At 42.2% G+C, this 13,706-nt stretch overlaps 1 protein-coding gene across 4 annotated transcripts in view; it reads right to left on the reverse strand.

Moving 5' to 3' along the window:
- DOCK4 (dedicator of cytokinesis 4) overlaps window positions 1-13,706 on the reverse strand; it is a 420,789-nt gene that overhangs the window by 101,568 nt on the left and 305,515 nt on the right. For all 4 annotated transcript variants that reach the window (XM_084616809.1, XM_084616807.1, XM_084616808.1 and 1 more), the window contains exons 25-26: window positions 11,096-11,230; window positions 2,044-2,142 (exon numbers count right to left, since the gene is read on the reverse strand). In XM_084616809.1, the coding sequence (XP_084472935.1) occupies window positions 2,044-2,142; window positions 11,096-11,230 (234 nt within the window). The remainder of the gene's footprint in view (window positions 1-2,043; window positions 2,143-11,095; window positions 11,231-13,706) is intronic.

A 13,706-nucleotide genomic window follows, 5' to 3' on the forward strand; every position in this document is an offset into this window, starting at 1 on the left:
GTTTGACGGGTCCACTTTGGACAGCTTTGAGATGGAAAGGGAAACAAGAATGTGTTTTTGCCCCTACGCTCTTTGGAATCTTCTTCTCGGTACTCTTGAACTGTGTGTTTAAGGACAGGAAAGACAATGTATTTCCACACAAGATTGGATAGGAAACTCTTCAACCTGTCCTGACTAAAGTCCAAGACCAAAGTTAAAAAGGTGCTAATCAGGGAACTTCTATTCACTCATGATGCTGCCGTCATAGCCCATGATGAAGATCTACTACAAGAACTCATGGACCGCCTTTCAGATGCTTGTCAGGCATTTGATCTCATCATCAGCATTAAGAAAATGGTTGTGTTAGGACAGGGGGTTCCACAAGATCCTTCAATCACCTTAAATACAAACCAGCCAGAAGTAGTCCAAAAGTTCAGCTGTTTAGGTTCTACAGTGACCACCATCCATCTCATTGAATGAAGAACTAACTGTTTGCATTGGAAAGGCTGCTACCACCTTTAGCAGACTAACTAAAAAAGCATGGAACAAATCAAAGCTTACCATCAGGACCAAAATCGTAGCGTTCCAAGCTTGTGTTCTCTCAGCACTCTCATGTATGATGGGGAAACATGGACAACTTATGCTCATCAGGAGAAAAGATTAAACAGTTTCCACCTACGCTGTTTCCACTGCATACTCAACACCAAATGGCAAGATAAAGTCACCAATGCAGAGGTTCATCAAAGGGCAAATTTACCAACTGTGACAGCCCTGCTCAAGCAAAGATGACTGCACAGGCTGGGCCATCTGAGGATGTTGGAAGATGGATGCATACCCAAGGACATGCTATACGGGGAGCTATCAGATGGAACAAGAACAGGACATCACAAGCTTCATTATAAAGACACATGCAAATTAGATATGAAGAAATTTGGAATTGATCCTGACCAATGGAAAATCTTGGCAAGTGATTGTAACAAGTGTTGCCATCATCTCCAACAGGGTATCAAAGTCCATGACAGAAGCTGGATGCTACAGCTTGAAGGAAAAAGAGCCCATAGGAAGCCAGCAGCTCCCAACCAAGACACATACATTTGCAATAACTGTTAAAGATCGTAAAAAGAAAAGGAGGACTTGTGGCACCTTAGAGACTAACCAATTTATTAGAGCATAAGCTTTCGTGAGCCACAGCTCACTTCCTCAGATGCATATCGTGGAAACTGCAGCAGGCTTTATATATACACAGAGAATATGAAACAATACCTATTCCCACCCCACTATCCTGCTGGTAATAGCTTATCTAAAGTGATTTCCAGCACAAATCCAGGTTTTCTCACCCTCCACCCCCCCACACAAATTCACTCTCCTGCTGGTGATAGCCCATCCAAAGTGACAACTCTTTACACAATGTGCATGACAATCAAGCTGGGCTATTTCCTGCATAAATCCAGGTTCTCACATCCCCCCCACCCCCATACACACACAAACTCACTCTCCTGCTGGTAATAGCTCATCCAAACTGACCACTCTGCAAGTTAAAATCCAAGTTAAACCAGAACATCTCGGGGGGGGGTAGGAAAAAACAAGAGGAAACAGGCTACCTTGCATAATGACTTAGCCACTCCAAGTCTCTATTTAAGCCTAAATTAATAGTATCCAATTTGCAAATGAATTCCAATTCAGCAGTTTCTCGCTGGAGTCTGGATTTGAAGTTTTTTTGTTTTATTTGTAACTTGGATTGTGATTAGTTTATTCGCTGTGATGGGGTTAGAGAATGAGGAAAGGGCTATAACACTATTCTATAGTTTTCCTTTCCCCATTCCTACCAGCTTTAAGTACAGAAACGACAAAATCCTACCCACAGCCACAAAAATTCCCCTGAGTAAACATGAATGAAAAAACTTATGTAGCTATTAGTTGTCATCAGTGTGTCAGAGAAACAGATTATATTTAAACATCAACACACCCCTTAACTGAGACAGGGGAGTTCCTGAACAGAGGCAGAAAAAGAAGAAGAAGAGGAGAGAACATTTAAAGGCATAAAACTGAAGATCTGTTACTTACTCTCAGGTCATCCTTTGTGCTGAATCTATCAAGAAGTTGCTGGTAATGTCTATCGGTCATTTGTCGTAATAGTGACAAGAGACAGGAAACAAATTCCCCCTAATGCAAATCAAGAGAGGAAATGTTATACCTCAAGCCCAAAATATAGAAAACATCAGAACAATCACATTATGAAACTCTTAAAAACAAATTAGTAATCTAAAGAAAATGAGCACTGCGAAGGCTGAAACAATTTTCAAAGACATTTCTTGATATTTTGTGTACTATTTTCTTATTAATAAAAATAGGGCTATAATCCTTTAAAATGTCGTATTTTACCTATGGATTTGCTTCCCACTTACGTACTTTTGTTTTCCAAATGCAATTTCCTCTACGTGAATCAGTTCAAAAGCAACTAAAACAATACAAGCATGACATGAAAAAGTAATCAATATAAGCTGATAGCATGTTTACATAATAATGAATTGTTTCCCTTGCATCTACATTTACGCATCTAGTTTACATTGCAAAAATTCCATCTCTTCCTGACCGTTTGCTTTTGAAAGAAAACATAAATAAAAATATATTGCAACAATTCTGGGAAGAACTCTTGTTTACCTGTGGGGAGGGAAATGAGGAGGGAGATCATAGGAAGGAGAAAAGGAAGGACAAAAAATTTTGAAGTATTTTTAAACACTGTTTTTGTAGTTTGCCAGCCCATATATTTTGGGTAGATTTTTCCCTCTCTTATTTAAAATTTGAATTTTTGAAATACTAATGCTGTGTCTTCACTGCAAAATGAAATAGCTAACTAAAGTTGAGAGTGCGCAGGCACTATAGTTTTTACCTAGATGTTGCTAGTCGAGATAAACCCCATTGGGGCTGGGTGGGGGTGGAGGGAGAAGGGTATTTGTTTTATCTTGACTAGTGACACCAAGATAAAAAAAATACCTGTGCCTTGTCTCTACTAGGATTTTACACAGAGAGGGCTCTCAGATAGTAAACACCTTTTTTTGCAAAAAGACGTAGCCTCAGATTATTATACTAATAGCCTGGGATAGTTTGTTTCTCAACCTTCGGCCCCCCAAGCATAATCACCCAGCCTACCACTAGTACCTTGTAAACAGGAAGCATCTTTAAATGATCCTTTAAATCTTTAAATCATCTTTAAATGATCAGATTATATCCTATATTCCTGATCCTTGCTGATGATCTGATCATGAAGCTTTTATAATATTTAAAAATATTTTATATTTCATTATATCTGCAGAGATTCAAGCTGAATGTAATGTATCTCAATATGGAGTACAAAAGGAAAAAATGGTGGTCTGATTAGATTAGCTGTTTAAAAAAACAACTACACGTTTCTGTGACTGCTGTTCTCCTTCAGTTACAAGCCAAGACCCCTGTGTGTCATTAGGTTACTTAGCGTAAATAAACAGTGGAGTAAGTAAAAATGGCCTTATCTTACTTTAATCACAGCTAGATCAACACATTTGAACATGAATTTCAAATACACATTCTTTAAATAAAATGAACTGTGCAAACTTTTCTTTTTGTTTCTATGTTTAGACCCTTCTAATCACTTACGCTGCATATCTTCTGCGACCCCATATTAACTTTATATTACAGATAATACACTGAAGTTAAAATAATACACTACAACATCAAAATTACATTTTATAGTTCCACATTGTTACTATATGGTACACGACTTGATTTTCAAATGAGACAGAAGTTGTAGCCAAGATTTTTTTAATGGGTTCTTAAAGCTGAGTTCCTAGTTCAGCCATAGCCCTGGTCTACACTACGACTTTAGGTCGAATTTAGCAGCATTAAATCGATGTAAACCTGCACCCGTCCACACGATGAAGCCCCTTATTTCGACTTAAAGGGCTCTTAAAATCGATTTCCTTACTCCACCCCTGACAAGTGGATTAGGGCTTAAATCGGCCTTGCCGGCTCGAATTTGGGGTACTGTGGACACAATTCGACGGTATTGGCCTCCGGCAGCTATCCCAGAGTGCTCCATTGTGACCGCTCTGGACAGCACTCTCAACTCAGATGCACTGGCCAGGTAGACAGGAAAAGTACCGCGAACTTTTGAATCTCATTTCCTGTTTGGCCAGCGTGGCAAGCTGCAGGTGACCATGCAGAGCTCATCAGCAGAGGTGACCATGATGGAGTCCCAGAATCGCAAAAGAGCTCCAGCATGGACCGAATGGGAGGTACGGGATCTGATCGCTGTATGGGGAGAGGAATCCATGCTATCAAAACTCCATTCCAGTTTTCGAAATGCCAAAACCTTTGTCAAAATCTCCCAGGGCATGAAGGACAGAGGCCATAACAGGGACCCGAAGCAGTGCCACGTGAAACTGAAGGAGCTGAGGCAAGCCTACCAGAAAGGCGAATGGCCGCTCCGGGTCAGAGCCCCAAACATGCCACTTCTATGACGAGCTGCATGCCATTTTAGGGGGTTCAGCCACCACTACCCAGCCGTGTTGTTTGACTCCTTCAATGGAGATGGAGGCAATACGGAAGCAGGTTTTGGGGATGAAGAAGATGATGATGATGATGAGGTTGTAGATAGCTCACAGCAAGCAAGTGGAGAAACCGGTTTTCCCGACAGCCAGGAACTGTTTCTCACCTCGGACCTGGAGCCAGTACTCCCAGAACCCACCCAAGGCTGCCTCCTGGACCCAGCAGGTGGAGAAGGGACCTCTGGTGAGTATACCTTTTAAAATACTATACATAGTTTAAAAGCAAGCATGTGAAAGGATTACTTTGCCCTGGCATTTGCGGCTCTCCTGGATGTACTCCCAAAGCCTTTGCAAAAGGTTTCTGGGGAGGGCAGCCTTATTGCGTCCTTCATGGTAGGACACTTTACCACTCCAGGCCAGTAACACATACTCGGGAATCATTGTAGAACAAAGCATTGCAGTGTATGTTTGCTGGCGTTCAAACAACATCCGTTCTTTATCTCTCTGTGTTATCCTCAGGAGAGTGAGATATAATTCATGGTCACCTGGTTGAAATAGAGTGCTTTTCTTCACGGGACACTCAGAGGAGCCCATTCCTGCTGGGCTGTTTGCCTGTGGCTAAACAGAAATGTTCCCCGCTGTTAGCCACAGGGAGGGGGGAAGGTTGAGGGGGTAGCCATGCAGTGGGGGGAGGCAAAATCCGACCTTGTAACGAAAGCACATGTGCTATGTCCATAATGTTAACAGCAAGGTTTACCCTGAAAGAGTGTAGCCACTGTTTTATAAAATGTGTCTTTTTAAATACCGCTGTCCCTTTTTCTTTCTCCACAGCTGCATGTGTTTCAATGACCACAGGATCTTCTCCTTCCCAGAGGCTAGTGAAGCTTAGAAAGTAAAAAAAAATGCACTTGCGATGAAATGTTCTCCGAGCTCATGCTGTCCTCCCACACTGACAGAGCACAGACGAATGCGTGGAGGCAAATAATGTCAGAGTGCAGGAAAGCACAAAATGACCGGGAGGAGAGGTGGCGGGCTGAAGAGAGTAAGTGGCGGGCTGAAGACAGGGCTGAAGCTCAAATGTGGCGGCAGCGTGATGAGAGGAGGCAGGATTCAATGCTGAGGCTGCTGGAGGACCAAACCAGTATGCTCCAGTGTATGGTTGAGCTGCAGCAAAGGCAGCTGGAGCACAGACTGCCACTACAGCCCCTGTGTAACCAACTGCCCTCCTCCCCAAGTTCCACAGCCTCCACACCCAGATGCCCAAGAACGCGGTGTGGGGGGGCCACCAGCCACTCCGCCACAGAGGATTGCCCAAAAAACAGAAGGCTGGCATTCAATAAATTTTAAAGTTGTAAACTTTTAAAGTGTTGTGTGGCATTTTCCTTCCCTCCTCCACCACCCCTCCTGGGCTACCTTGGTAGTCATCCACCTATTTGTGTGATGAATGAATAAAGAATGCATGAATGTGAAGCAACAATGACTTTATTGCCTCTGCAAGCGGTGATTGAAGGGAGGAGGGGAGAGTGGTTAGCTTACAGGGAAGTAGAGTGAACCAAGGGGCGGGGGGCTTCATCAAGGAGAAACAAAGAGAACTTTCACACCGTAGCCTGGCCAGTCATGAAACTGGTTTTCAAAGCTTCTCTGATGCGTACCGCGCCCTCCTGTGCTCTTCTAACCGCCCTGGTGTCTGGCTGCACGTAACCAGCAGCCAGGGGATTTGCCTCAACCTCCCACCCCGCCATAAATGTCTCCCCCTTACTCTCAAAGATATTGTGGAGCACACAGGAAGCAGTAATAACAGTGGGAATATTGGTTTCACTGAGGTCTAAGCGAGTCAGTAAACTGCGCCAGCGCACCTTTAAACGTCCAAATGCACATTCTACCACCATTCTGCACTTGCTCAGCCTGTAGTTGAACAGCTCCTGACTACTGTCCAGGGTGCCTGTGTACGGCTTCATGAGCCATGGCATTAAGGGGTAGGCTGGGTCCCCAAGGATACATATAGGCATTTCAACATCCCCAACAGTTATTTTCTGGTCTGGGAATAAAGTCCCTTCCTGCAGCTTTTGAAACAGACCAGAGCTCCTGAAGATGCGAGCATCATGTACCTTTCCTGGCCATCCCACGTTGATGTTGGTGAAACGTCCCTTGTGATCCACCAGAGCTTGCAGCACTATTGAAAAGTACCCCTTGCGGTTTATGTACTCGCCGGCTTGGTGCTCCGGTGCCAAGACAGGGATATGGGTTCCGTCTATGGCCCCACCACAGTAAGGGAATCCCATTGCAGCAAAGCCATCCACTATGACCTGCACATTTCCCAGGGTCACTACCCTTGATATCAGCAGATCTTTGATTGCGTGGGCTACTTGCATCATAGCAGCCCCCACAGTAGATTTGCCCACTCCAAATTGATTCCCGACTGACCGGTAGCTGTCTGGCGTTGCAAGCTTCCACAGGGCTATTGCCACTCGCTTCTCAACTGTGAGGGCTGCTCTCATCTTGGTATTCTTGCACCTCAGGGCAGGGGAAAGCAAGTCACAAAGTTCCATGAAAGTGCCCTTACGCATGCGAAAGTTTCGCAGCCACTGGGAATCATCCCAGACCTGCAACACTATGCGGTCCCACCAGTCTGTGCTTGTTTCCCGAGCCCAGAATCGGCGTTCCACAGCATGAACCTGCCCCATTAGCACCATGATGCAAGCATTGGCAGGGCCCATGCTTTCAGAAAAATCTGTGTCCATGTCCTGATCACTCACATGACTGCGCTGACGTCGCCTCCTCGCCCGGTATTGCTTTGCCAGGTTCTGGTGCTGCATATACTGCTGGATAATGCGTGTGGTATTTAATGTGCTCCTAATTGCCAAAGTGAGCTGAGCAGCCTCCATGCTTGCCTTGGTATGGCGTCCGCACAGAAAAAAGGCGCGGAACGATTGTCTGCCGTTGCTCTGACGGAGGGGGGCAACTGACGACACGGCTTACAGGGTTGGCTTCAGGGAGCTAAAGTCAACAAAGGGGGTGGCTTTACATCAAGGAGTATTTCAGGCAGGACTTCACGGAGGGTTCCAATAAGAAATGGTGCACCTAAGTTATTGTTCTTATTGGAACAAGGAGGTTAGCCTGGCCTCTGATTGATACATGGCTAGATTTACCTCGCTGCACCTTCTCTGTGAGTGACTGCAGTGTGACCTAGAGGAATGAGTCCCCTAGACAGGGGAGGAGGCAAATGAGTACAAAACAAATCTGGTCTATTTCTTGTTTTGATCCACTCCATCTATCTTTTACATCTTTGGCTAGCAGCAGACGGTGCAGAAGGACTGCATGCCATCCTCATCTCTTGCCTGCCCAGCAGAAGATGGTACAGTACGACTGCTAGCAATCCGTATCGCCTGCCTGCTCACCATAAGACGGTTCAATAGGACTGACTGCACGACTAAAGAGAATGACCTGGTCAAGTCACTCCAAATTTAGTCCCTGCGCCCATGTCTGCCCAGGCGCTCCCAGCCGACATGGCCAGGAGCACCTCAGAAACGATGAGAACGGCTACCAGTTGTACTGCACCGTCTGCTACCACAAGGCAATGGGTTGCTGCTACTGTGTAGCAATGCCGTACCGCGTCTGCCAGCACCCAGGAGACATAGGGTGACGGTTTCCTGAGCGGGCTCCATGCTTGCCGTGGTATGGTGTCTGCACAGGTAACTCAGGAAAAAAGGTGCGAAACGATTGTCTGCCCTTGCTTTCATGGAGGGATGGAGGGAAGGGGGGCCTGACGATATGTACCCAGAACCACCCGCGACAATGTTTTAGCCCCATCAGACATTGGGATCTCAACCCAGAATTCCAATGGGCAGCGGAGACTGCGGGAACTGTGGGCTAGCTATCCACAGTGCAACGCTCCGGAAGTCGACTCTAGCCTCGGTACTGTGGAAGCACTCTGCCGAGTTAATGCACTTAGAGCATTTTCTGTGGGGACAAACACACTCGAATATATAAAACCGATTTCTAAAAAACCGACTTCTATAAATTCGACCTTATTCCATAGTGTAGACATACCCATAGACACCTAAAAAAGTGGCCTAATTTTCAAAAGTGATGAGCACTCAGTACCTCCTACTGAAATTAACGTTGGTACCTATTTTGAAAATCTTGGCCCAGGTTCCTGCCAATGTCATTCACAGAACCAGGGAGTGCAAGCAACATCATTCATTTCTTTGTTTGTAAGTAAGACTGAAAGCATAGTCTGTACCTCTTATCCTCTCATACTAAAAAGCATAGGGGTAGAGTCTACCACCTGAAGTCACCTTACTTCCACAAGTAGTCTCATCAAGCTATTTTCCATTTTCTTCCATAAAGAACAAAATCATTTAACACATATAGCACTGACTGTGTTGCAGTAGCACTCAGCTGTAACTCATTATGCTTCACAGGGACTGTAATTCTAAGATTTCACATTCCTTTAATTTAAATTTTAAAAGTATTTTGTAAATGTGAAAAGCTTCATTCTAATTGGTTTCTTTCAGCAATCTAATTGTGTGCAGATACATTTCTCATAAAGCAACCTAAAGGGCTTATTTATTGATATCACTGCATTACTCCAGTTCGTGCTGGTGTAACTTCACTGAGATCACTGGCACTGGAAATTATACAGTTTTCTTTCAGGCATACAGCTTCAAGCCCCACACATCCATCTCACAGAGTGCACTAAATAATTCACAGCAGAACATAAGGTAAGATTGAGACAGAATATACATATATGCAGAAACACAATGCAGGATGGGCCTATGGCAACACTGAGACACAGTTTTGAGACTACTTGCAGACTGAGGCAGTACCCAACGAGATGAAGAGTGACAGAATTTAGCCGATTGTGTTGCCATAAAGCCTATATCCCACCTCACAAAGAGCATTTAATGATACAGGATTGACTCATGGCAACATGCTGGGCCAGATTCTACCATTTGTACTCATGTTGGGTGGTGCCTTACTCCACAAATAGTTCCAAGAACCCGGCTCAGTGTGCTGCCATAAGCCCGTACTGCATGATGTTCTCACATAAATGTATATAATTGCCTTATGCTGTGCTGTGAGTCACCTCCACATTAAGTATTCTGTGAGGTGCATGTAGTAATGATGACAAGCCTTAGTGATGCATATAGAGCTAATGAAAACTTTATAACTTGCAAAGCCCTTCAGAGTCTAATTTTTGATAGAGTGATGAATTAGCCCTTTATGTTACTGTATAAAAAAAACAGTATCCACAAACAATTGGATATTTTAATGGAAACCAATTACAATGGAGTTTTGCCACACTTCTGACCCAGTTCTACAACCTTTATTTAGATAAAGCAGAACTTCCCTATGCAAGAAGTTTGAACTTCAGAGAACATTTTTGCAGTTTAAAATTAAAGAAATGTGAAATCTTAGAAGTACAATCCCTCTGATGCATAATGAATTGGAGCACAGTGCTACTGTAAAATATAAGATAGTCAACTCATGGTTAACTCTACAAATGCTTCCAATAATTTTGTTCCCTGTGGGAGAAAGTGAAAAATATTTTCCACGAGTATTAAATACTTTTTTACAATGCTTGTCCTCAGAGGGAATTCAAGTTGAAAGGCTAGAATCCCTATATCACTGGAAAAATAAAAAGTAACAGTGTAAGGAGCTGGTCTAATGAGATGGCAAATCAAAAAGAAGGAATGTCCAGGTACTTTAAGTTTTTCACAGAAAACTCTGCTGAATGACCGGTAAGTGACCTGCTCCTCTTACTCAGGTGCTCTTTTGTAAGGCCACTACATTTCCCCTGCTGTGTAAGATTTTATTCTCCCCAAATACAACCTCCTTGAAAGCAGAGCAAAGTGTAGTTTCGTTTTATTTCAAGAACACTAACTTTTAGAGAAAATCCCAGTGACTGCACTAAAACCTTTTAATGCACATCAGCCATTATATAGTGTTGACCTAAATACCACTTATGTTCCCTGCAGAACATTGATCTCTTGACTTTAGTTAGCATGTTAGAACGATCAGACCCAGATAAGTGTTGCTAGTTTTATTATTTATTTTTATTATTAATTATTTTTATTATTATTATTATTATTATTTTAATTTTGATTTAAATACCTTCGGGGTGTGTGAGTGTGTTTTGAGATTCTTTTCCCCCGTCAAAAATTTGGATTTTTGGGAGGTAAAAATGTTAATGTTTTGCCAAACTATTTCATCTTCATGAGTGCTGTGTTCTAGTCCTTTCAGGAAGCTGTTAAACTGTCAATAAAAGCAGCATAATGAAATTGCCACTGACCTAACAGAATGTCAAATGGAAGAATTTCGTCCCCTTAATTTTTTGACTACTACAATGTATAAATACATATACATATATATAAATAAAACCATACAGCACTAATAATTCCATTGAAAGTCAGAAAAGCAAGTAAAATCTACTTCACTTCCCACATCCCCCTTAGCCCGCCTAATGCAATCTTTTCAAAACAGCAGGTAATCTGATTAACAATGAGCATTACAACACATAGATGGGATGAGTTAAGAGCCCAGTGACAGTCTTAAATTGGTATGGGTCTGTTTTATGATGAAAACCTTACGGTCACATCTTGAAACTGCAGGCGCATCGCAGATCCTGATGGCTGAGGTCTGCTTGTGATCTCTAATATGGTTCTCAGCAGTATATCTAGCAAGCTGTTCACAATCACATCTATTTCTTCCAAGACGGATTTTTCCTAAAATAAAGAAAAATATTTTTTCAGTTTGCTATTACTGAAAAAGGAATAGACACATGCAGAATTTTCCCTAGGACAGTGTTAGCACCTGGATTAGTTTAGTTGAGGTGAGAATTAGTTTTCATCACAGCCACTGCACTTTATAAACCTTGGTAATATTTTCCACCCAAGATACCAGAGTCATTCCATTTACTTGAATCCACTGTTCTCAAATTAATTACGTTACTGATATATAGAAGACAGTTATTAAAAACATGAGCCTAAGTACTCATCATTAAACATAATTCTTTTTCAAGGTACAGTATAAAGGAACGTAGTACATGATTTATGACAGCTATTTGGCCAAGATTTTTAGTCAACACTCATACATTTTAGCCATAGAAATGGACAGAGGAGATTTAAAATCCAAAGCAGAGAGAATTCTGTTTTGAATATTTTATGTGATCAACAAAGAAACTACCACCAAAAACCAACAGATAGGTATAGCAACTTTTTAAGGCCAAATACCCCAGCAACGTCCAGCTACTTTGCGCCACTCCGATGAGAAGAAAGCAAACATATCCCTGGCCAGTTATGCAAGTTTATAGCTGATTTGCATCATCAGAATAATGCAAAGGAGCCAAAGTATAGACCATTGAACATGGCCAAAAATGTTAATTAACAAGGAAGAACAAAGTTAGTGCAGTGTTAAAGTTGCACAGTTATTACAAAATCCAGGAAATACATATTTTAATTTTGCTACGTAACACATATGTAGCAATCTCCCCATTTTAGTTTTCAAATGATATTTTTTATTATTTTGATGTTATTCATTTTATTTAATTAATGTACCTATTGATTTATTTTTATTTTATATAATCATTGATTACATTTTCACCCATTTGCCAAATGGTAGCAGATTTTGGGTCTTGCAGGTCAATTTCCTATTGGAGAAGAAATCAACAACACAAAATCTGGGTATTTTCTTAGTGTAACTTGTTTTAGTTACACTTTATACACAAGTCCTTGAACAGAGGTGATCACATATGACACATAAGCAATCCTGTCTTCCAGTAATCTCTGCCCAAACACTCTGGTCCAAGAATTCCACCTCTCATTAGAGAGGTCAAGGAAGGGAAAAAACTCTTCTGCTGTAAGGCAACAACTCCCTTAAGAGAACCCCCATTACAAAATAAACCCTGCATTTCTTCAAAGACTGTATGTTGCTTGCATACTAAGAAAAAGAACTTGTAGGACTATGTGGAAAAAGCACCATCAAGTGATCCCTGTCGAAACAATATATTAATGTTTATGGCCCCAGTCCTTGAAGGTAATTCATGGGTGTGCATACTTGCACCTGTTTGAAGCCCTTTAAGGGATAAGGGCCTGTCTTAAAATATGCACCATATTCCTAGGATTTGCAATTTAGTTAATATTTCTGTGAAAACCTACAATTTTGCACTTCTTGACCTGATTTTATTTTTACTCAACGTTCTTAACATCACATTAATTTAAATGTCAGTTAGTTTGGGAGGTTGATTTCTTTTATTGATTTTTACAAGAAGCAGCTTATTGTGATAGTAAATGTTAACGTTTGAATGGTCCCAGTTATTCTTTGTGCACCTGTGCTACAACTGCCAGTTGTATTCCCTCAGGCAAGGACACAAATACAAGTTCTGAGAAATCGTGGGATGGCTTCCCTCAAATCAATAACATATCGTCTCTATCTTGTTTGATTAGTCACAGACAGCTAGCCTGCATCCAAGCCCTAAGTTAATATAAACATTGGGTTATTTGTTCCACTTCTCTGGCCTGGTCAAACATGGAGACACAGCATAATGAATGCAATGTGGTCTACTGTCTCACCACTCACTCTCTCAGTGCTGCAAGTTGAGCAAAAGGGGCGACAATACAGACTCCCTGCAAGTAAGAACCCTCGAGGCAGAGAAACAATTGCCTACAACTATCCCTGGGCAATATCTCGAGTGGCCAAAAAGTGGAGCTATTTAAGAGCAATTCATCTATCCATACTAGGATCCACAAGCAAGTCAACAAAATCTCATTGTCAATGGTATCAAAAGCTGCTTATAGATAGCTGCTTATAGAGTCTGCAGACACTATCTCTATCCATTGCTTTGGTAAGATCATAAGTTAAGACAGCTGCCTCACAAGAACCACCAAGTTTTCTGTTACCTTTCCCCAAAATGGGAGATTGGATACTGGTTTATTTCCAGAGTAAAGAGCTGGCTTCTTGAACACTAATCTCCCCATGAATTCTCGTGCCTCATCCTCTATAGGGAAATGCTGACAACCTCAGCTAACTGTGGACCCAGTACTTCACAACTGCTCTCTTTTTTCTCACCACCCTGGAAAGACAAAATTGTAGCACAAAGCTGCACACCTGCACCTCTCTGCGCTCAATGAGTTGAAACTGAAGCTTTTTTCCCCTGCAACACACTGTTCTGTTTCCATGGCAGTAGACTGCTCTGTCTCTATC

Source organism: Lepidochelys olivacea, assembly GCF_965140295.1.
Source record: "Lepidochelys olivacea isolate rLepOli2 genome assembly, chromosome: 1".
Lineage (NCBI taxonomy): Eukaryota > Metazoa > Chordata > Testudines > Cheloniidae > Lepidochelys > Lepidochelys olivacea.